This window comes from Patiria miniata, unplaced genomic scaffold (assembly GCF_015706575.1).
Source record: "Patiria miniata isolate m_02_andy unplaced genomic scaffold, ASM1570657v1 HiC_scaffold_20, whole genome shotgun sequence".
NCBI lineage: Eukaryota > Metazoa > Echinodermata > Asteroidea > Valvatida > Asterinidae > Patiria > Patiria miniata.
Window position 1 is genome coordinate 9,456,245 of NW_024037059.1, and position 24,809 is coordinate 9,481,053.

The 24,809-nt window shown below is 39.9% G+C and overlaps 2 protein-coding genes across 2 annotated transcripts in view; both read right to left on the minus strand.

Annotated features, from left to right (window-relative positions):
- Positions 1-24,809, minus strand: part of LOC119727347 (stromal interaction molecule 1-like) — a 174,421-nt gene that overhangs the window by 42,851 nt on the left and 106,761 nt on the right. The window contains exons 9-12 of the mRNA XM_038199200.1: positions 21,522-21,689; positions 5,214-5,314; positions 4,034-4,185; positions 3,128-3,157 (exon numbers count right to left, since the gene is read on the minus strand). Of these exons, the coding sequence (XP_038055128.1) occupies positions 3,128-3,157; positions 4,034-4,185; positions 5,214-5,314; positions 21,522-21,689 (451 nt within the window). The remainder of the gene's footprint in view (positions 1-3,127; positions 3,158-4,033; positions 4,186-5,213; positions 5,315-21,521; positions 21,690-24,809) is intronic.
- On the minus strand, positions 15,609-18,899 carry LOC119728191. Its single transcript, XM_038200320.1, has 2 exons — positions 18,456-18,899; positions 15,609-17,762 (listed from the first exon to the last, which is right to left on the minus strand). The coding sequence occupies exon 2, from the start codon at positions 17,267-17,269 to the stop codon at positions 16,505-16,507; it is 765 nt and encodes a 254-aa protein (XP_038056248.1). The 5' UTR covers positions 17,270-17,762; positions 18,456-18,899; the 3' UTR covers positions 15,609-16,504.

A 24,809-nucleotide genomic window follows, 5' to 3' on the forward strand; every position in this document is an offset into this window, starting at 1 on the left:
TCTGAATTGCTTGAACCAAAGCGGTGTCCTTAAGAGAAGACATATGTCACTTGTGGCTGACAGAACTATCAGTGGACATATATGTTGACCTGCATTTCTTCTTCTTCTAAGAAGATGAATCAGCTTCTGATTGTAGAGGGACTCCAGAAGCAGCGGGAAGTCTGATGTTACTGAACCAATCAGAGAAACCAAACCAAAGGCTGGGGTGAACAAAGTTCAGTCACCGTCTTAGCAGGCGGGGCCCTGGCACTAGGATCGCCAGATATTGGGGCCGTGGATATGGCCGATGAGGCCGGCTGAGTAGTGTTGGATGTGGTCGCGTGGCCAGCGATCTCCTCATGGGCAGGACTGGGCTGAATCTTTTAGGTGTTCCTGGGTTTGGAAATCACCGAAGATTTCTTTTTGGGAGCCCGTGGATGACATGACTTCAGAATGGGGAAAAAGGCTCAAATAAAAGGATCCTTAAAAACAGCAACCGAAATAATCGGAACGGCCAGAGCAATAGTGTGGCGGCCAGCACGATTTTCAGGGGGCCAGTAAACTAGTCTGAAAGAGAGCGACAGGCCTATCGTACAAAGTATGTATCGCTCTAATATTCTAGTATAAATTAAGTAGTATGTCGGAAGCGTGCAACTGCGAAAGTGTGTAGATAACAAAACTGCCAGATAAATAACAGCGATTCGCCAGTTAAATAGGGGTGTTCGTGTAGAAGACAAAAGCACCGAGTATTTGGTTCAGTGTGAAGGATCTGCTAATGCCGAAATCTCATGCTGACTGGACGGTAACTGGTAGCGTAGGCAAGGAGGGGGGGGGGGTGGCTTGCAACTCTTGCGGCACTCGCCCCGTGCAATGTCTCATCTGTTCTGTACAGCAACACTGCTGTGAGACAACAAAAGCTCCCATTTAAATAACAGCGAAACGCTGGTTAAATAGTGGCGTTCGTGCTGGCATGAGGGATGTGATGAAAAGCGAAAAATATCATGCTGATTGGATGGCAACTTGTAATGTAGGTAAGGGGGAAGTGGCTTGCAACTCATGCGACACTCGCCTCGTTCGGTACAGCAAAACAGCTGTGAGACAACGAAACATGCTGGTTAAATGACACAGTATCGCTGAGTAAATAACCGCAGTCATTTTGAAGACGAAGACCCCAAATAGTCGGTGCAGTGTGAGGGATTGGCTAAGTAGCTAATATCATGCTGATGGGTCGGTAAATAGTGGATGAGTGGCTTGCAACTCGTGCGACGTTCCCCTATGCAAAGCCTTATCCGTGAGTGACTTTCAGACCGTGTAAAGCCTCATGTGAACGGTTGTGATGTACGGGCACAAAGTGAGTAGCCAGCAGCTTGTGCAAGGCCTTACTTGCTCTGTACGACATGAGTTTCCTGCAGCCTTTGTTAAGTCTCACGTTAAAAAGTGGACTTGTTAATGTGGGAAGCGAGCTCCTTGCAGCCTGTGTGAAGCCTTGCTAAATGGGTAAGGCAAGAAGTACTTGTAACCTGTGCGAAGCCTCAGGCACATGGTCTCGTAATAACTGTGCAACAAGAGTGAGGGACCGGCAACCTGTGCTGTGTAAGACCTCACTCCCGAAATGTACCCGTAACAATCAAAGAAATATCACGAAAAAACGGCCAAAATATTACAAAAACTCACTCAACGTGTAGAAGTAACAACAGAAGACATACAGTTGAATAAAACTATGAACTTAGCTATAAAATGGCCGAGGAAAGACTGAGAAAATGTGCAAAGCGAGAGCTTTGTAAATATACGTCTTTCACAAAACGCCACTAAAAAAAAAGAGAAAAGAGGAAGTGTGGCAGGTGGGCCGCAATGTACTGTGGGTAATAAATTTTAGCGAATGGCTAGCGCCTTCTAGGGAATATTGCATATGTTCAGGGTGAATAAAAAACAGCGGAACCCAAACCCCCACATTTTATTTCATAGTTGAACAAATATGTAGCACCAAAAATAATAATGACTGGAAAGCCAATTTCATAAGGTACTTTTAGATGAAAAACTGAAATTGGTCAATCTGTTCAGAAATTATCACCATTTATGTTAAACACAAAACATATGTTAATCTGAGATAATATATGTAAATAGTTCAGGGTCAGGAGGTCAACGCTCATATATAATTCAGGCTTCAAAGGGTTAAATGGTGAGATTCTTTAAAACGATTGAGCAATTTCAGTAATTTTTCATCTAAAAGTAGCTTATGAAATTGGCTTTCCAGTCATTATTATTTTTGGTGCTACATATTTTTTTAAATAAGAAATATATTTTATGGGGTTTGGGTTCCGCTTTCATTGACTCACCCTGTAGTAATACTCTACGGGTAAGAAGAGCGTCGTAGAAATCATATTTTTGTTTTGAAATTGATGCCGCCTTATCAAAAATGTCATAAGAAAATCTGACTAAATCATTCAGACAACAAGATTACCAAAAATGGATTTAACATGTTTGAAAAAAATATGGATAAATTTGTGGTAGATTCTAAAGACTGTTTTTTTATCCAATGCAGCTTTATTGCATCTATTTATGACTTGCAGCAAAAATTTAAGCTACTAACCCAGAAAAATACATACCAATGTTACTTCAGAAACCTTGCTCACAGTGAACATAGGACTGGTATCAAATACCTTGAAGGTGGTTTCAAAACGTTGCCCGCGGGCACACTTTTTACATGCGAGTTTGTGACCGAACAAGTTACGTGATACTTGTTCCCGTTTTTTTTTTTAACAATGGAGTAGTCACTTGGCTAAATTTTCAACATGTTGTTACATGTTTGCACCCTACTTTAGAAGATTTTGAACAATTATATTGTTTCAAACAACAAAATCACAAAAAGCAAAGATTTCACATGTACCTTTATGCATTAACTCACTTTGAAACAAGAAAACCCCTAAATTACTGATTATTAAAAATGCATATAAAAAAGGTAAAAATAAAACCCTTTTAAACAAAACAAAAATTGTCATAGAAAGGAATGAACAGAGAAGGAAATGAATACAGTATGTTAGAAAGTATGGCCAAAAGGGTGATGAGAAGATGGAAAACAAATGGCTCCACAAATGTGGATGGGGCTATGACAAGGTGCAAAATAAGACTGAAGAATCGAATCCCATACCTCCAAATGCAAGGGCGCTCCTCACTGACTCTGTGGCAGTGGGGCGAGTATAAAAAGCAGTCGGGTGTTAATAACCTTGAAAATGTATTTTAAAAAACCTGGAAATGTTTGCAGCAGCCCTCCAAAAGGTTCACTTCTTTGGACTGGGTGATAAATGAATTATGATGTCATCATTATTATTTTGTTTGCTGTTTAATACAACTAATGTAACTCTGAGATCCCCATTTTCTGCACAGTGCAATCTATACGAAGTTTCATTTCATTACACTGTACATGGCGGATTTTGATGTGCATGAGTATTTGCAGGTTCTTTCTGGTCTCTGTAGAAGGCATTACATTTTCATGGTTGCTTGTTACTTTCTTGATAAATAACAAGTAACTCCAGACTGCTTACATTCCAATAGGTTGAATTCCAACATCTTGTAAAACATGGCCACATGACTTACCAGCCATATCGTGGAATATAATAAGTAAATTTGGAAGGCATTGGCAGGATTTAGGAAGGTACATGTAGAGCCCAGTAACAACTACTCTACGGGACTGGATGCCCCTTGAAGTTCAAGTACAAAGAATAAAATGTGTGATTGGGTTCCTGCAAAGTGATGGATTAGGGAGAAAATCTGTGTTTAATGCACCAAGTAAGAATGGGTCAATAGGGTTCGCTCAATGACGGCCATCTCTGTAGGAGAACTGCAACTGCATGTTTTACGCAATCAAGCAAGCATTGCGCACTGTTGAAAATGTTCTTAACACGCGCTTGTTGCTCGAAATGTGTTTGAAATATGACGCAGCCGATGTGCGTTATGTAAGTTGACGCTCCAAATGCCGAAGCACGTGGCTGGTCTGTAGGAAATGACGCCATTTGAACGAGACCTATAAGTCACTAATGTCAATGTTTGAACTCACTTGTGGAGGATTCAGGCATAGTAACACCAAGCGTTGTAATTAAATGGTGGATGCCTGGATTATTGATGATATTGAAATCGCACAGCCCTTCCAACATTGCCCAGCGATGTAACCGTTCCTTCAGCTCCGTAGTGACCTCTGCCAGAGCAGACCTGCATTCAATGATAAACCTGGTTGTTTTTTTTGCAACTGACAAGATTTAGCTACACATTTACTTCAAATTGTTTTACCCACAATGTAGCCCTAGTTTTTTGTTATCAAACTTTCTTTTTTTCATTCAACTTTTGACTGAGCTTGAAATTTCTGAATCTTAATTTTGGTCCATGTGTGGGCTCAGTGCCCGAACTTCTGTTTTATGTACTCACATAAAGTGATGGGACTTACATAAAGTGATGGGACTTAAATCAAATGGTGCATTGCAGTTGCTTGTCAAAATCATGTAGTGACTTCAATGGCAAACACTCGGCCTAACCTTTTTTTTCAAACTGAAAGTACATGCCCACTTATTGACTTTTGCAATGTTTGCATGTTGTGTAGCATGCATACATGACAAGAATGATGTTAGGTGTAAGCATCAACTCTGATGGCAACTCCAAATGGATTAGTAAGTGTCATCCACTTATTTGAGTTTGCAATAAATAAAAAAATTGAGATCTGGTATAATGGGGGGCGTGCGCGAAATAATGGGAAAAGTGTAAACCATCAGCAAAAGCATGTTGAGAGACCCACATTTACATAAAATGATACTGTTTTAAGACCATCATCTATATGGGTAGATATTCCCTTGGATCATATCCAAGAAACTTCACAGAGTTGAAACATGTCTTGATTTCTTTTCTTTTTTACAAAATCTTGGATGGTGACCAACCTATTGATTGAATTAGCATATTTCCTAGTAAATTCATGATTTACAATGAAAATCCGAATTCTAGTATTGATGCAAAACTTAAAATCTGAAGTAAATCAATGGCATGTTCTTCAAATTTGGTACTCTATGCCACGTAATAGTGCCCGGACTCTTTAGTTGTGATCCATCCAAATCCTTTGACCCAAATAGTGGAATTGTTGTTGATATATGATGGTGAGATAAAATTCATATGAAACATAAAGTCCAGCTACGACAACATAGATTAAAAATTGTCATGATCCTGATATGTATAAAACTCCAAGAAAAATTTACCTTGCATTGACTATTCGTGCATCTACATCGTCTAAAATGTTACCATGGGCAATGCGGAATGAACCCATGAATGTTCCTCGCTTTTTACGAATCTTTTCAACCTGTTCAAATCCAAAATAAAAAAAAAATTATCTTATTTTTTTTTACAATACAAATATGCTGAAAAGTTGGTCCCCCTTAAGGAACTTTGTTATAAACTGAAAAGTATTAATTGAATCATTATTATATGAAATACAGGGTGTCCCGCAAAATACCAAGCCCTCAAAGCACTTTTTTTTCATAGCTTAAAATAAAATATATGTAGCCCATAACGCACACACGTCAAATGTAGACCAACATGTCAAAAAATGTATGTGTACATGTTATTTCTATGTGATTTCAGATTTTCAAACTGTTCGAAATCACCTGAAAGCACTTGTTCGACACATGTACACTTACAAGTACAAACATACGTGTACTATTTACAGTGTGCGTGCATTTTTAAGCGTCACTGTGAAACACATCTATATATATAAGAGAGAAGTTTACTCGCCCCCGAGACGATGTTTGCTCCTGAAAGGATCCGAGACCGCGGGCTCCCGCGGCGCCAAAATCGCTCCACATCCGTGGAAAAATGCGGAGGGTGTCTTCCGCCGGGTCGGACACTTCGGGTCGTCCTAATTTCCCGTACGGACCGGCGATCCGTTTCGTCGATTTTTCGTGACTGCGTTTTGCGAACGAATTTGCCGTCGTGTGCGCTTTCACGTTGACTGCCTGGCCGCCCCCTGTGCTGGCTTTACTGCGAGTCTAGACTGTGCGAGGTCAGCGAGGTCAACGTAGGGGTTTCGTTTACGTGTTCACTAAATGGTAGTATGGGGTGACCTTGGCAAAATATTTTTTCTCCATGGTGCGTGGCCACCAAGTGTCCCTATTGTTTCCTGTGCTTTGCTTGCCGCTTCTGCGCCGAGTGCAACGAATACTCAGAAGGACTACACATTAGTATGCCTTGCGCGGTCTGACCAATCGAAAGTCTACACTGCATAGTATTTCCGGGCTATGCAAAACTGTCGATGGCAACGCGTACTGCAGCCTGCTCAACACCCTGCAAACGAGGTTGGGTCTACGGTGCTCGCTATTTGAAGCGCAAGCCTGTGACGTCGCGTGATAGAGTGCTGTTGCTTCCATAATGTGTTTACAGCTCCATGCTTCCACCACCACCAAGGCTGAGCGTTGTGAGTTCGCTGCCCGCCACGTATAATTCAGTGTCGCGTTATAATTTCGGGGGCCTGTTTGGGGTCAACGAAAGATCGATGCATTGCTTCAAATATCGCGATCTTAAACGAAGTCACAAAAAAATCGACAAAAAAGGGCGACCCGGCGGAAGACACCCACATTTTTCCACGGACGTGAAGCCGCGGTCTCGGATCCTTTCAGGAGCAAACATTTCTCGGAGGCCGAGTAAAACTTATAAATCAAGTAATATAAACCAATCATCTAACAGTGGCTTGCGGTTACCAGCAACAGCACGCGCGCCATGGCTGTCTGGGGCCAGACGACGGCTGCATGATTTACGTTAGTAATTCTGCATTTTCATTGGTCAATTCACAATGGGTAATGCATTATGCATGTCTACCAAATCGGTAGACAAATGTAAAGAAAAACATAAGCGTTCTCCACGAGATGGTAAAGGCCCTCGCGGCTTCGCCGCTCGTCCTAGTCTTTTTACGTGTCAGCATCCGGGGTGCGTCACGTGTCCGGGTAAGCGCGTGGGACTTGACTAAAGGCTAGCACAACACACGCAAGCAACGGGATAGAATGTCACGAAAGTGGATCACACCATTTACGGTCTAGGGGTGTACAATGTTTTTTTTAAAGAACAATTTACCAGCATTTCCACCATTTTAGAAGTCCGAAACATTTCCTTGTTCGAAACGAGGTTCTTCATCATCACAATATATTTTTTTTTAAACAATCTATTCGATAAACGATGTAAAACTCAAAAAAGGGTTAAAACACCATTAACAGTATCAATGGATGATCCGAAATATCATGGCGAAATGTCACATTTTTCCTAAGGAAGTCGAAATCGAATGGATTTTTGATGTTTTTGTGGTTGCTGAAAATGACAATTTGATAAGTTTGGTAGTTAATCTTTCAACCTAAGTTAAATTACAGTCAAAACTTCGGACTTTTTGTTCAAATTTATGACATAAAATTACCTGTTGTTTGATCATGACTGCAGGTAAAATTACCTGTATAACATGTACGCACTGGACAACGTTCATACACAATTCTGACTGAAAGTACTCTCAATATTAGGCTTAAAAAAATGCACCTTTGTGATGATGTCACATGCCCTTTGATGACGTCATCTTGACAACACAGTTTTTCATTATGGTCTTGGTTTGTACCAAGTTTGAAGTCAATCCAATGAAAGGGAGTGTCACATCAGTTTCAATTATTTTTGAGGTGTACATCATTGTTGGTTCCAATCGAGTAAAATTTCACTTGCCACCCCTACTAAGATAATGAAACCTCCCAATCTTAGCCAATCAACTTCGCGTAAAGTTCCGGCTGGCTGCAAGCTAGCCAATCTTGTAAAGTGCATTCGCCAGCATTCCATTGCACAACCCCTAGTGTTGCCTCACAGCATATTGTTACAGCCGGCCATGGGTTTTGTTCAGGATAGTACTATAGTGAAAACAGAGGGAAGACTGTTTAGGAAAAGAAAACATACAACAGGAAGATGGAAGTAAAGGATAGGTGTAAAATCGTATTGCATAGAGAGAGGACAAGATTTTTGCTGGAAGATTGAGGATGTGCTTTGATATACCCTTTGGCTAAATTCAGGGCCAAACCAGCCGCCGACAGACTACACCTATCTGTCCTGATCGCAGTGACCCTCAGCCAAGCAAAAAATCCAGCAAAACAAATCCCGTAAGTGTTACAGCTTGTTATCATTATCACTTGTGATATTCCATGCTATAAACTGTGTTGTTAAAAGATTGAAGTTTAATCAAGGAGATGCATCCATCCTAACAATTTTATGCACAACAGCTTTAATCCTAAATATGATTGAAAATATATTCTCTCGTTCAGGAAAGGACACTTTTAAGCAGAATTAAGCACTTGTGAGAGAACCCCTCCTATTATGCCCAAACATGAAGTTTTTGTTTTAAAACTATTTGTCTCCAAACAAGAGGTTCACTTAGCTTCATTTTGGAAGTTATGATGAAATTTCCCCTGAATTTTCATGCATGTAAACCAGTGTTCGATTTCCCTTGTATCGCATCGCATCGCATCGCATTTTGCGAAACAATGTCCACAGAACCATTCTCTTAGTTGAGAAATTATTCGCACATGGTGTTTCCTCAAACCTTTCATTATTTAGTGTCTCCACCATGCAAAGCCTCAAATCTTACTTACACATCGCACATTGTGCGATGCATAATTTTTAGTGTGTTAAGTTGGTCAATCGGGCCGTTGGGTGACTGAAGGTCTCCCAAACTCTCGTACGCTTCACCTTAAAATCTCACCATCCTTTATCCTCCAAAACAGACAACTTTCTGCTATCAGAACATCTGTAAACGTAAACATTCTGTGGTGAAAACAAGCATTTGACGCACGTGTTGAGCTGCTGTGTATGTACAGTGTGTAGTCCCTGCACAACGCTAGCCTTTAGTCAAGTCCCACGCCCCTATACCCAAACCATCCGGACACGTAACGCAACTCGGATGCTGGAACGTAAAAAGACTAGCACGAGCGGCAAAGCCGCGAGGGCCTTTACCATCTCGTGGAACTAATCACTTATTCATTTATTCACGTAATATAAATCAAGTAATATAAACCAATCATCTAACAGTGGCTTGCGGTTACCAGCAACAGCACGCGCGCCATGGCTGTCTGGGGCCAGACGACGGCTGCATGATTTACGTTAGTAATTCTGCATTTTCATTGGTCAATTCACAATGGGTAATGCATTATGCATGTCTACCAAATCGGTAGACAAATGTAAAGAAAAACATAAGCGTTCTCCACGAGATGGTAAAGGCCCTCGCGGCTTCGCCGCTCGTCCTAGTCTTTTTACGTGTCAGCATCCGGGGTGCGTCACGTGTCCGGGTAAGCGCGTGGGACTTGACTAAAGGCTAGCACAACACACGCAAGCAACGGGATAGAATGTCACGAAAGTGGATCACACCATTTACGGTCTAGGGGTGTACAATGTTTTTTTTAAAGAACAATTTACCAGCATTTCCACCATTTTAGAAGTCCGAAACATTTCCTTGTTCGAAACGAGGTTCTTCATCATCACAATATATTTTTTTTTAAACAATCTATTCGAAACCATGTAAAACTCAAAAAAGGGTTAAAACACCATTAACAGTATCAATGGATGATCCAAAATATCATGGCGAAATGTCACATTTTTCCTAAGGAAGTCGAAATCGAATGGATTTTTGATGTTTTTGTGGTTGCTGAAAATGACAATTTGATAAGTTTGGTAGTTAATCTTTCAACCTAAACGAGACCTGTTTGTTCTTTGGGCGTGCTCTGACAATGCATATACGGGAACATTTGATGGTAGTTCGCTGGGCCGTGGGCCCAGAAGCGCGGGATGGCTGAGCCCCGGGGGCCGGGCCTGGCGTCGCGCCAGGCCAGATGGGGAGGGATAGATAGCAATTCTCGCTGTTTATTTCTCAACGTCATCATGTACATGTATGTACAATTATTTACGTTATATTTTTTACAAATATTTTTTACAAAAAATTTCCTTCTTCAAATAGTGTTGTGGCATGTGGGAAATTGCAATCGCAGATGATTTGTTTCTGTAAGAGATCCGTGCAACCATAATTATGTACGATATGAATCTTATGATTATTTTACATTTGTCTTGCCGGCAATCTATATCTGCTGATGTTTTATTTACAAACTTAAACTCTGAACTACCTATACTTAAAATTGAAACTGGACTGAACTAAAACCAAGAAAATACTGGAAAAAATTGTAAGGGCAAAAAAAAAACCACCGGAATTCCGAAAAAAAAAAAAATGCAAATTACATGCAAGAAAAGGAGGGAAACTTATGCAGGCGTCAATTTGAAGCCTGAACCCACCCTCCTCACGTCATCACCTTTCTTCACCTGAGCCAATTATGTATAAGGTCAGGATTTCACCACCACTTCACTCTATCAGCAAATGTGTTAGTCCAGGCTTCACCCTTTGAATTATTTCCATAGGTGAAGCTTCACTTTTTCAGTCTTTGCCAGGTCTGACGCCACCACTGTTTCACCATATTGGCCATCTGCATAGTTCAAGCTTCACCTCTATTAAAATCAAGCTTCATTAATGTTTACTTATAACTAGACCATGACTGCAATGGTTAAATTTGTAATTCCACACTGCTAAAAAAGTACCAAGTCAACCAGGTTTCAATCCAAAGATACAGTGACATTTATTTTGTAAATCCAATGTTTCTACAAACACATTTTTGTTAAAAAGCATGAAGTTTATTCGAAAGTTGTTTTAACTTTGACACTTGTTTACAAACTCTAACTCTTGTTAACTAACTATCAAACACCAACTCCTGTTAAATAACTGTTATTTGTAAATGAAACATAATGTTCATTCCAGACAAATTCCAGTAGGTGATTCAAAACCACCACGTACGTTCGCGATCGCCTTTCCTTGCTGATAAGGACAGGGGACCAGTCTAGTTCGCCTCGTTGCTAACTTTCGCCAACGTTGGCGCGGCGGCGCACAGCTTGTTCGATCCACTCAAAATGAGATCGGTAGCAAACGTGCGCAAACTTGGCAACGTTTGCGCAAGTGGAACCACCACAGGATACAGTTTGCAAGGTGGTGCGGCGCGCGATGTTAGATTGTGTGTATTTGTGTGGGCAAACTTCAGTTCAAAAATTGCGCGCACGCAAATTCCAAGTTGGCTTGCGCGAATTTCAAAACAGGCCATCTTAAGATTGCATCACAATTACAGTTGTTTGAAACGCCACGACTTCGACATACTTTCGGCGCGACCGATGTCGTGGATTCGATGTCACATCACCAAACACAAATAAGGCTCGTCAACGCTTCACCCTTTCATCAACTTTATAGGTGACGCTTCACCCAATTATTAAAAAGGAACGTTACGGCTTCACTATAACAACAAATTATTGACCTGAGGCTTCGGCGTCGAAACGGCGTCGATATTTTGCGACCTCTGAGGAGGGTGGGTCCACGCTTCAAATTGACGCCTGCATTAAGAGGACAGGACAGCATGATTTAATTTTCGAAGTCATCGACTCGTGAGATTGGGGCAGTGTACTTAATAATATGTCTAATTACTCCTCTGTTTTAGTTTAATTTTGATTAAGTTACAGTGAGTTTAAATTTGAATGCAATGTATGGTTAATCAAATGCCAAAAGGATTTGTTCTGGCATTTTGAATTTTGATAACTAAAAAGCTTAGCTTTTGACAAAACATTGAGGGAACTAAGCATAAAGCATCCTAGCAACAATGTACAAATTCTGTCATAAATACCGTTACAATCCCTTTCAAACAAAAAATGCAGATGAAAATACACGTTTCTCAACTTTGAGTACAGAAGAAACTTTGTAAGAGCAAGAGTAATTGAAACAAATGAAATAAAACTTATTATAATTAAATTGTAAACAAGTTCTGCTCAAAAATTGCAGAGGAAGGTGGCCAGGAACCGCCTCAGATGGCACCACGGAGCATCCAGAATCCAAAATTTTCCCAGGCCCTTTAGTGACCCAAACCCACGCCGTAAATGGCTTCAAGCTCTACGCACTTGCTGGACTTGGCTCTTCCTACAAACATTTTCAGACTTTTGGTTACATCCCCACATTCAGGAGGGAAATGTACTCATGTTAAATTTAATGGATATTCAATGATTTAATACAATTGTATTGTGTAAAAAAACTGCTGCACAAATTATGTGAATTGCTATACAAATAAAATATTGCATAACAGTGTTTGCTATGCAATTTTTTTAAAAGGAAATCGAACACTGATGTAAACAAGTGTGCAAGCCTTACACCCAATGTTTTATATTTATTTATATAATAATTTTTAGAAGACCTTAAACATTGTAAATAGAGACTCTTCGACAGCTGTCGGTAATACCTCCCATAATCTAGGAAATCTATGAATAAGAGGATGATGAGCAGCATTACACCTGGCTCTTTGGTGGTGCAACTTCCCAACATCAGAGTGTCTAGCATTATCAAAAAGCAATGTAATTATCAAAATGAATGTCAAATTTGTTATTTTTAACAACAGACACAATTGAAAGACTAGAGGTTGTAGGAACAACCACACGGTGTTGGGCTATCGTGTTTGTGTTGATGGCAAGAAATTTAACAAAAGTTTGCTAAAAACACTGACAGTCTAGAATGACAGTTAGAGAAATGTCAAAGGCAAGTCGATGCCCGTCCGTAAAAAGCAAAATCAGATCTCTCACAGTTAATTTTTAAAGATGAATCAAGTGGTCTCAACATTTGTGCATGCCTATGCTGCTGTTGTGTTAACTTATCAAGTACAATCGTTACAAAAACCCATTAAATAGCTCATATCTCTAAAAGTGAAGGTCACACACCATTGGCCCAACACAAAATATTGCTGATCATACCCTCTTGAACCCATTGCGCGTGTTTTTAGAAGAAAAAAAAGCGCCCAAATTAAAAAAACAAACGCCCAATTGTGCGCTTTTGCCATCCCAACTTTTGAGTCTCACATGACATAAACAAAAGTCAAAAAAGTGCTTCCAGTATCAAGTTGTCATATACATGTAAACGTATACAAAACACCGGTAAACACTTAAAACAAATTGGTCCATCAAACAGCCGTTACATGTGGCTCAATAGTTAACATGAGAAAGTGGGAAAAACAGGTACTTCAAGAGGCGAGCACACTGTTTAGTGGGGAATACCCCAAATCTGAAGTGATTTGGTAGTCCACGAGGGGTCGATACTTACCTGCTAATTCCTACATGTGCATTATTCATTATAGGCCGCAGGCCCTAACCGCTAGATTTTATGTCTACCACAGCATCCTCTGGGCCAATACACAATACCCATGATGCCAAGCAGCATATTGTCCTCTTTTCTGAAAGCGAAATTACAAGAAATCCCACGCCCAATGTGGGGTAGGACGGAGGGAGAATTAGCAGGTAAGTATCGGCCCCTCGTGGACTACCAAATCCCTTCAGATTTGGGGTAGTCCACTTCGGGCCCTCTCTTACATGCTAATTCCTACATATGCATAGATTAGCACTGAAAGGAGGAGGGTATAGGCGAGATTTTCATAGGAACCTCAAAATAGCAGTGAAAAAACACCGAAAGTATCGGCCCCTCGTGGACTACCAAATCCCTTCAGATTTGGGGTAGTCCACTTCGGGCCCTCTCTTACATGCTAATTCCTACATATGCATAGATTAGCACTGAAAGGAGGAGGGTAAAGGCGAGATTTTCATAGGAACCTCAAAATAGCAGTGAAAAAACACCGAAAGTATCGGCCCCTCGTGGACTACCAAATCCCTTCAGATTTGGGGTAGTCCACTTCGGGCCCTCTCTTACATGCTAATTCCTACATATGCATAGATTAGCACTGAAAGGAGGAGGGTAAAGGCGAGATTTTCATAGGAACCTCAAAATAGCAGTGAAAAAACACCGAAAGTATCGGCCCCTCGTGGACTACCAAATCCCTTCAGATTTGGGGTAGTCCACTTCGGGCCCTCTCTTACATGCTAATTCCTACATATGCATAGATTAGCACTGAAAGGAGGAGGGTATAGGCGAGAATTTCATAGGAACCTCAACTAGCAGTGAAAAGACCAACAAATGTATCGGCTCATCGTGTACCCCATTAGAAACATGTACATGTAAACTGAATGTGCATGCAATGTAAGTGACATGGTAACTCACCGCAAAGGGGTTACTCTCTGGTAGGGATCGTCCCCTCACTCCGGCGTCTTCCATGGTCGGTCGGGTCTACCCCATTGTCATGGTCTTTCTCATAAGTCAAGGGCGTCGAAGCCATGATAACTACATGGCCCATCTGCCCTTCAGCCAGTGTTGGTCCCTTTATGGGAAACCATAATAGCAAGACGGTACACAACCTGAATGGAACTGGTGCTGGCCCTTTCAAGTCAAACCATAATAGCAAAAGGGTACATAGCCTGAATCGGGCCAGTATTGGTCCTTTCACGGCAAACCATATGGCCGCCGTATGAAGTATCTGGACAAACTGACCATTTGACACGATCCCAGATACATGTAGTACTAATCCAAATTGTTGAGTTGCATTCCATGACCCTGAAAATATATGGGTAGACACCAAGATTTAGATCCTTAGTGGCTTAAAGATGCAATACACGTATTCGGAGATTTAGGTTTTAAATGGCGGCCATGTTTCAGATACAAGATGGCCACAATACTGTATTTGGACAAACTAACAATTTGACACTATCCCAAATTGTACAGTTGCATTCCTTGACCCTGAAAATGTATGTTTAGACACCAAAACTTTAATCCTAAGTGGCTTAGAAGATGAGATATTGGTAGATACAGGTTTGTAATGGCCGCCATCTTTAACATCCAAGATGGCCGCCATAATGTCATTGGATAAGTTGGTTCCTATCAAAAATTTAAAGCTAAGGCATTGAGGAGCATGTATGGAAAATTTGGCGCTTTTGACCGGAATGTCGACATCCATTCACTAAGCTGCCTGACTAAAAGTTATGTTATAATGTAACTATAATATGGGTGATATAGGAAATGGGATAGGGAAGGAATAAAAGCCCTTGGCTTCTCCTGACCCCCTATGCTGACGCTTCTGTAGATCCATCTTAAACTAAGCTAATCCAAATTTAATTTATGACTTGTTTTTCCTTGCACATTAGTTTTACTACTTATAATGTACACATACAATGTTAATGTCAGTGTAACCTGGAAAAATGACACACTTGGGGGAACTCGCACAAACTAAGACTCTATGGGGATTAACTAACAAAACTAAACTAAACTCAGGATCTTTGAAGGGAAAAGTCGCAAGGAAATTGCATTAATAGAGACCAGAGACGAATTCTAGATTTCGAACAAAAAAAGGACCAAAAAGAATTCACCAAAAAGAATGGCACCATCCTATACACAGGCCAAGTGAGTTAAATGAGAACAAAGAAATTGCAATGAAAAGCTAAAGCACATGGTGAAGAATTTAAGAAAATCTCTAAATCTAATACTAAGAAAATGTACAAGAAAAACATGAAAATCTAGAATGCAAATGAACTTTCAACCTTTCTTAGTAATAAAACAAGGCCAAAAAATCTATCCTAAACCAAGGTTAATGAAAATAAACAGAACTAAGAAACTTTTCTCAAAAGAACTCAAAAGAGACCGGTTCCATTGAAAAGACTAAAGCTTCCTTATTACAGTAGGAACAAATCAATCATCATGAAAAGAAGTAAAAAACACTAGTGTCTTAAGTAAAATAATAAATGGAAACAAAATGAAATTATAAAAAGTTGTAAAAGAATACTTCAAACTGGAGCTTCCTCAAAGATCTAAACTGACCAGAGTCAATTGAAAGCTAACAAACTTTCAAAAGAAAACTGAACTATATTTCTAATAATAATTATACATGATAAATGAAAAGTAGACAAAATACAAAAGAAAACTCACCAAATGACTCGAGCAGACAGAGCTCAAACAGGACACACCACTCCAGTTAGGAGGAACATAAGATACCGGTATACTATGAAGTTGTCTCTGTTGGTCTGCTAGTTGAACTGAAGTGTGGCTTGACCATGTGGCAGCTTTTATAGGGGGAACATGTGGGCTTAAGTAAACAAACAGGGGGAAACACTACCAACAAAGGGGGGGGGGGAATCTTAAGTGAAACTGAAATGGTCTTCTTTTCTAAGGGGAGCTACTCCTATTCAATACACTATACATTACATACATGAAAAATATACAAGATAAATTTGGCCCTGCCACACTCACGCCATCTTAAAATATTGCTGTCGCCAGCAATGGCGGAAAAAAACTTAATACAATTAAGACATGATAAAAATAAACAAACAAATGCAAAAATACACGATACAATACACAACAAATCTATCAGTCACTGCCTTTTGTCTGGAATAATTTAACTGCTGTCACGGGATGAGGTGTCAAACTAATGAGGTGGTGGGATAGTGTGGACCTCCTGATGCTGCGCTCTCCTTCGGTGCTGTTGCATGTAGCTCATAGTCTCGTTTTGAAGACTCGGCCAAAAGTAGCGGCGACGCACGAGCTTCAACACTTGTCCGTAACCCAGTGTTTCCATGCTGTGATGAAGACTAAAGAATATGCTTCCCTCATCCCGCGGGGAACCACCATCAAACACTTGGTCTGCGTACCTCCCGTCCTGTAGAGGAGCAGGCCTCCCTTGACTTCCAGTCGGTCCCATGCATGTAGCAGCCTCTGCACCATCTTGGGCTCACATGCCATCTTCTGCCTACTCATCCGCTGAGGATTTCCTAGCTTCAGATCAACCACTCGCCGTATGGCCAGATCTCTGCGCTGGACTTCTTGTAGACTTTGGCCTCCCGCCAAGCCTTCATCACCATCATGGCTTGCCTGGCCACTGGTTGGGGTATTGGCAGGGACTGCTTCTGTGCATCTTTGGGGGACTTCTTGGGCTTCGGGACTCTGGGGCTCTTGCTCTTCGGTGGGGACTTGGGGTTTGGGGGCATCTGCAGTTGACGGTGGGGTGGGGATTTCTGGAACCGGTGAGGCTTCTGCAACTACTTTGGAGTGGTGCAGGGCACACTCCAGCCTGTAAACGTAGTCTCTCTGCCGTTGCTGTTCACCAATCACTTGAGAGATCGTTGCCTTCAGTGCGTTGATTTCCTGGAACTGTTGTAGGATGACTTGCTGCATACTGGCTTGAAGTTGCAGCAGTCCCAAAATAGTTGACTGTGGGTTGATTTCAGTCGGTTCATTTTCTCTGACTTGATTGTGACCGTCAGGCAGTGGATCAAATCCACACAACTGAAGCGGAGTCAGGACATCTGCCATCGTGAATTCGTCAGATCCACCAAAACAACACTGTGTTGGTTTGACTAGCTAGTTAAAGACCGCTAATGACAGAAAAAAAACTTTGAAAAAAATGACTAGTCCATATTAAAACAATTCCTGGCTAACTTCTAAAAAAAAACGTATTCCCTACCCGGATTCTCCACCAAAAATAGTAAAAAAATGTAACCGTGAAAAATGACACACTTGGGGGAACTCGCACAAACTAAGACTCTATGGGGATTAACTAACAAAATTAAACTAAACTCAGGATCTTTGAAGGGAAAAGTCACAAGGAAATTGAATTAATAGAGACCAGAGACGAATTCTAGATTTCGAACAAAAAAAGGACCAAAAAGAATTTATTCACAAGAACCTTAAACCAAAAACCAGAAACTAAAGCAAAGAATAAAACCTAAAAACCAAAGACTAAAACCAAAAACCAACACAGTGTGAATAGTGGATCTTTCAAAGAACACTCAAGCAGGAATAAAATCTGTAAACAAGAAAATACAAAAAGAGAAAACATATAAGGAAATGATCTAATGAATATTCATGATGTAATAAACAAGTTCTAAGATACAAAGGAAGTGGGAGACACTAATCCCCAAAGTGAAGGATTAGCAAGTAATAAAACAAGTCACCATCCTATACACAGGCCATGTGAGTTATATGAGAACAAAGAAATTGCAATGAAAAGCTAAAGCACATGGTGAAGAATTTAAGAAAATCTCTAAATCTAATACTAAGAAAATGTACAAGAAAAACATAAAAATCTAGAATGCCAATGAACTTTCAACCTTTCTTAGTAATAAAACAAGGCCAAAAAATCTATCCTTAAGTAAAACCAAGGTTAATGAAAATAAACAGAACTAAGAAACTGTTCTCAAAAGAACTCAAAAGAGACCGGTTTCATTGAAAAGACCAAAGCTTCCTTATTACAGTAGGAACAAATCAATCATCATGAAAGGAAGTAAAAAACACTAGTGTCTTAAGTAAAATAATAAATGGAAACAAAATGAAATTATAAAAAGTTGTAAAAAAACTTCAAACTGGAGCTTCCTCAAAGATCTAAACTGACCAGAGTCAATTGAAAGCTAACAAACTTTCAAAAGAAAACTGAACTATATTTCTAATAATAATTATACATGATAAATGAAAAGTAGACAATATACAAAAGAAAACTCACCAAATGACTCGAGCAGACAGAGCTCAAACAGGACACACCACTCCAGTTAGGAGGAACATAAGATACCGGTATACTATGAAGTTGTCTCTGTTGGTCTGCTAGTTGAACTGAAGTGTGGCTTGACCATGTGGCAGCTTTTATAGGGGGAACATGTGGGCTTAAGTAAACAAACAGGGGGAAACACTACCAACAAAGGGGGGGGGGAATCTTAAGTGAAACTGAAATGGTCTTCTTTTCTAAGGGGAGCTACTCCTATTCAATACACTATACATTACATACATGAAAAATATACAAGATAAATTTGGCCCTGCCACATCAGCATGAATGAACAAAGCCAATACCCATGTACTGAGATCCAAAGTGCAGGACTTTGAGGCTGAGTTTCTCATGTTAGACCCGACTAATGAGTCAGTGGACACCAACTGCGAGTGCATCAAAACCACATTGTCTGAAATTGCGTCGCATCAAAACAATAAAAAAGTAAACAAAATCTGCCATGGATAACAATAGATGTCAAATGCAAAAATAGGGAACAGGGATAAATTATTCTCTAAAGCCCACAAATCAAACAATCAAACAGATTGGAAATGACATATCATTCATATTGTAATTATGTCACCAAACTTGTGAGAAGTTCCTATGTCAACAATGTCATTGGTAATAACTTACCTGAAAACCACATGTCTTTTTGGTCCTATGCTAAGCTCATGCGAACTGAAAACCAACCCCGGTCTGCAATCTGACAACAAAGTGTGGAGCTCAGACTTAGACAATGCTGAGGCATTAAACTCACACTTTAAGAGTGTCTTTAACAAACCAACAAGGTTGGGAAACCAACAGAGCAAGGGGAAGTCACCATACAAGCTATTTCATACCTCCACATCAGCATAGAGGGTGTGGCCAAACAACTCACCAAGCTCAACCCATCTAAGGCAGCTGGTCCTGATGAAATGTCTCCACGTCTTCTTAAGAACGTTGCTCATGAGTTGGCTCCAGCTCTGAGATTCTTAATTACAGTCATGTGACAAAAATACAGTACCAACTGAGTGGCCACAGGCTATGGTGACAGCAATCCACAAGAGCGGACCAAAAGCTGAAGCATGTAACTATAGACTTATCTCATTGACAAGTACCTGTTGTAAAGTGATGGAGCATATCATACTGAGTCATGCAGCAAAATATCTTATTTCAAATAATATTCTGATTGACGAACAGCATGGATTTAGGGACCGCCTATCAACGGTTACACAACTGGTAAATTCAATAAAAATGACTGGTCTGAAACACTCCATTGTAAAGGTCAAACTGATGTCATAGGCCTACTCCTTGATTTTAGCAAGGCCTTAAAAAACATCTCCCATCAGCTTTTAGCAGTGAAGTTGCAATACTATGGCGTTACACACAACACTCCAGGCTGGATAAATAGTTTTCTTTCACATTGTAAACAAGCCGTTTCTGTCAATGGAACACACTCTTCAAGGATCAGACTTAGGACCCATGCTATTTCTCTTATATATTAATGACATAAATGAACACATTCAATCAAATATCAAACTCTTTGCAGATGACAGTATTGTGTACAGGGAGATAAAGACAGCAGATGATCAACAGATTCTGCAGGACGATCTGAATACCCTTGTATAGTGGTCAAACAAGGGGTTAACATAAAAAAAATGCACAGTTCTTACCATCACCCGCAAACACAGCCCAAAGATGTACCGGTACACTCTCATGGGTGAGCAATTAACCTGTGTCCAAAAACATGACTACCTGGGTATTACAATTTCACACGACTTGAGATGGAAAGACCGTTGTTCCAAAATTAAACATAAAGCAAGCCGTACAACAGGTCTCTTTTGAAAAACTTTATCGCCTTGCTCACAACAGGTTAAGGCAAGAGCCTATACAACATTAGTTCGTCCACAAATCAAGCTAACATGTGAAGTTTGGAACTCCAATTAATTACTGGTAAAAAGCACCTTGAGCAGATCCAAAAGAATACTGCCAGATTTGTCTTTTCTGACTACCGAACAACAACTCACATCTCACTGCTCATAGAACAACTAAACTGGGATCTACTTCAAACTGAACAGCGCACTCTGTACTATAACATCCACCACAACCTAGTCAATAGTACATTCCCACAGTGCTGCTAGCATGCTACACATATTTAACAAGGTATCAATCATCCACTCAAATACACCTCTCTAATCATACCAACTATCAATGCATACAATTACGCCTTTTTCCCAAGGACTATGTCAGTTTGGAACAGGCTTCCACCCTCTGCCATTCTACCCATAGCCCCATCCATACAGGCCTTCCAAACACCAGCCATCCCTGCCATCAGAGTCATGCAACCTCTGAATGGCAATATTGTCCTGTCATTTTGTTTAATCTCTTTCATCTGTAAAAAGAACATCATTTTTCCCCCCTTTTTTTTGTTTTCACTTTTGGCACCTTATCCATCTGGCTGTTTACGTCACCTCTGCACAACATCACAGTTTAGCCCAACTTGGGCTGCAATGGGATTACTCTACCAAGTACTATGGATAGTTCGAAAATATACCTCAAAATCCACATTTTCTTTTTCTCACTAAGAACAAGCTCGATTGGAATCTCAGAAGCTGCGGGCCAGCGAAATCGTATTCATGCACGAGTCACGTGACTGTGCCATGTAATTTCAGGAATGAGTAGTGAGTTAACAAAAAATGTCACATTTTTTACCCCAGTAACCCCATGTGACATGTTGGGGTTGGGCTACAGATACTTTTGACAAAGTTTGATTGAAATCGGTAAAAACATGTATGGGCAATAGACAATGTCAACGTTTGTTAGTAACTAATGGAGTAACGGAGAGACATGATGATTTGTTTAGCTGCTGTCAAGAAGCTTAAAAGTGTGGGGGGGGGGGGGAAGAGATGTAAGAATGGCTCATTCCCCCACCAAAACTTGTCAAAACGTGGGGGGTATAATGACCAATTGCATAAAAAGTATACTAAAATATACACAAAGAAAGAAACAGACAACAACCAAAAACTTGTAATTTTTCTCACAAGAACTCACCACATCCTTGGCTTCACGGAGCTGTTTATCAGCTGCAGTCTTCTTAAAAGAGTAGAATTTCTTTTCTGTCTCGTAGGTCAGCTGGAGCCACTGCTGTAAGACTGCTGGCGGGCGCCATCCACTGCCACTTTCTAATCGCCTCTCAGCCTCTTGTAATGCATTCCGTAGCTAAAAAAAGAAAATTATTAAGAAATAATATTTCTGCTTAGCAGAAATGACCTTACTGAATGCTTGGCAGTGCTTTAGATCTTGCCACACCGCAAATAAACAAACTGAACTAACTGTTAGGTTAAAGCTACAATCCATCATTTACAGCAATCCAAACAGTAACTGACGTAATTATTGTTGAAAAACATACTCAGTTGAAAGATAGTAAGGTGACTAAACTCCCTGTGAAATTATTTTTTTCTGGCATGCTGTCATTTTGAAGAAAAAAACCAAAGAAGGCCTTTCCAACATTGGAATTTTCGTTTTTTTTTTATTCAGCAAAGCGCGCGCAATCATAGGCACGATGCACACGCGCACGCAGTTGCTATAAATTGTCAGATCATTGCGCGACATCGCGTAGCTGCAATCGGCTCATTAAGAACGTGTCTCAAACGCTGAATTCAGGCCCAATTCAAAACATGATTCAGCAACTTTTGATTTGAAATCGAGATCCTAGAATGCTGTTTTTTTTTCTCAAAATATACAGCTGAAGCTTAGCTGAAACTTCATCAGGTTAGTTGTTCGGCACCCTTCTTTAGATTTTGAGCACGTTTGTTGCTTCAAACGAACAAAATGCACAAATTACAAATGATGGACTATACCTTTAAATTGTGGATTGTGAATATCTCATGAACTTAACCTTTTATTGTGGTGTCAGTGATTTAATAGGTGACTATGTTTTGTGTTGGTGAATTTTCAATGTGCAAACTTGAAATGATAATTAATCGACCCACCAACTACTATGGTAAGGATAGGGCTCTACAAAAGCACCCTGACACGACACTATGGGCTATAGTTGGTCATAACTTTTCTTTCGTGCATGATATGATGCATTACCAATGTACCTGAAATGTGCCGTACAAGCGCTGACCCCAAATTCCATTACAAGGGCTATGAGTACTTTCTTGTTAATTCATTTTATAAAACCCTACGAAAATAGTTTGTCTTACATCTTATATGGTCCTTTAATGTTTAGATGTCATTGTAAATCCAACCACCATTCGGCCTTGTGTCCCTAAAGGTGGATATTATAAGACATTTTATCATTTAAAATAAATGATCAAATGCTTTATTCTCAAAATTTCTCAGTTGGTGTTTTAATTTACTCATGTGTGAAATAATGCTTAGAATATTGTCACAGATTATAAACCCTTGTATATCACACATCAAATGAATTAACTGCTGTGTATACACAGTTTATAATAAGGGATTAGTTGCGATACATACCCGTACATGTACGATTTACTGATGATCTGGGGGGGGGGGGGGGCTCGTACAGTGGACATTATTACCAGTAAAAAAATGTGGGTGTCTGAGCAAGGGGAGGGGGTGTTTATTCCATTTCTTTACCCAGGGTATGCCCAAACAGTTTAAAACTGGTTTCCATTGGGGCCCTGCATACAATAAATAATGACTACAAACATGTATAATTATACAATACATTACAAATACAATAACATTCAATACAGTGAGATAAACATTATTTGAATAATGCATAGGTGTTAAGCAAATATTATAAATACAGTATATTTTTAACTATTATAACTACATGTACAGTGTGAATGCTTTACTATAAGGTTGATTCAGTGAACACAAAAAATTTGGATCTATCTTGTAACATCAAGAAAAAAAAAGAAAAATATAGCTGTAACTGATTACGGGAGGGGCGAAAACCCTTTTTTGGGAGAAAACACAGGAAAATTCCCATCCGGCTCCTTATTATCTTCTTCTTATTATGGCAACCAAGTTTGTTAACTCCGTAGATCAGCACATATCTAGATTTGTATAATCAGAGAAGACAGCGGCAAATACACAAATAATTATTTGCAGAAATATTATTACTGACTGAACATTTTACGTAGTTCAGATTTGAATGAGGCTAGTGAAGTCATGGTTCTCAACTGCACATGTAAATTATTCCAGATGATTGTACCAGTTACAGCAAAGCTTGAGGCATAACATTTGTTTTTGCAAAAGGAATCCTCAGTGCCATATCAGTGGATTGTCTCGTTTCACGAATCTGAATAAGTGGTGTAAACATATTTGTCATATACAAAGGAGTAATTTTGTTTATACATTTGTAAACAAGAATAGCCTTTTTATACTCTACTCTTTCAGCAAATGACATCCAATTAAGACTAGCAAACATATCGGCTGAAGGAGTTAAGAATGCACACTTCAGGATTATCCGCGCGGCTCTTTTCAAACATTTATTAAAAATATTGTCGTGTGATGTGTACCTTCCTCCCCATACAGTACTACAATAATCTAAAGATGGCAAAACTAAGCTAACAAAAAGAGAGTGCAGACTGCTTTGGGGAACATAGTCGCGGATTCTATTTAGAATACCTAGTTTAGAGGAAACTGTTTTCTTCACGTATTCAACGTGTGGGCCCCAACTTAAAGTGTCATCAATAATAACACCTAGACACTTACAAGAGTTCATCTTTACAATTGGACTACCAGCAATACTGACATTAAGGTCAGTACTGCAGACTTTTATTTTAGTTCCAATAAGCATGGATTTGGTTTTGCTGGTGTTTATTGTAAGTTTGTTTCTGACACACCAGTCGTAAATTCTCGCTAGGGCTGTATTCAAGTTGTTTTCTACTTCATCAACACTGGTAGAACTACACGTTAATGTGGAGTCGTCGGCATACATGAACAAATTACACTCACTATGGATACAAAGCGGTAGGTCACTTGTATAAATAATAAATAACAGTGGACCTAAAATTGATCCCTGCGGTACGCCGGTGTTAAGTGGTAGGGCTTTAGATATGTTGCCCTCAATGTTCACAGATTGACTACGTTCACTGAGATATGACTTAAACCAGTTGATAACAGAGGTTGACATATTAACCCTTTCAAGATTATCTAAGAGAGTGGCATGATCAACAGAGTCAAATGCTTTACTTAGATCTATAAAAACAGTGCCTGTTATTTCCCCACGCTCCATAGCCTCAAAATACTTGTTTGTTAAATCATATAAGGTAGTTTCAGTTGAGTGTGAGGGCCTAAACCCTGACTGACAACAAGGAATCAGACCACTTTCATCAAGGTAAGAGTACACTGCTGAGT

Coding starts and splice junctions, on each gene's coding strand:
- LOC119728191 (XM_038200320.1), bottom strand. CDS start 17,269: ATGGCAGATGTCCTGACTCCGCTTCAGTTGTGTGGATTTGATCCACTG.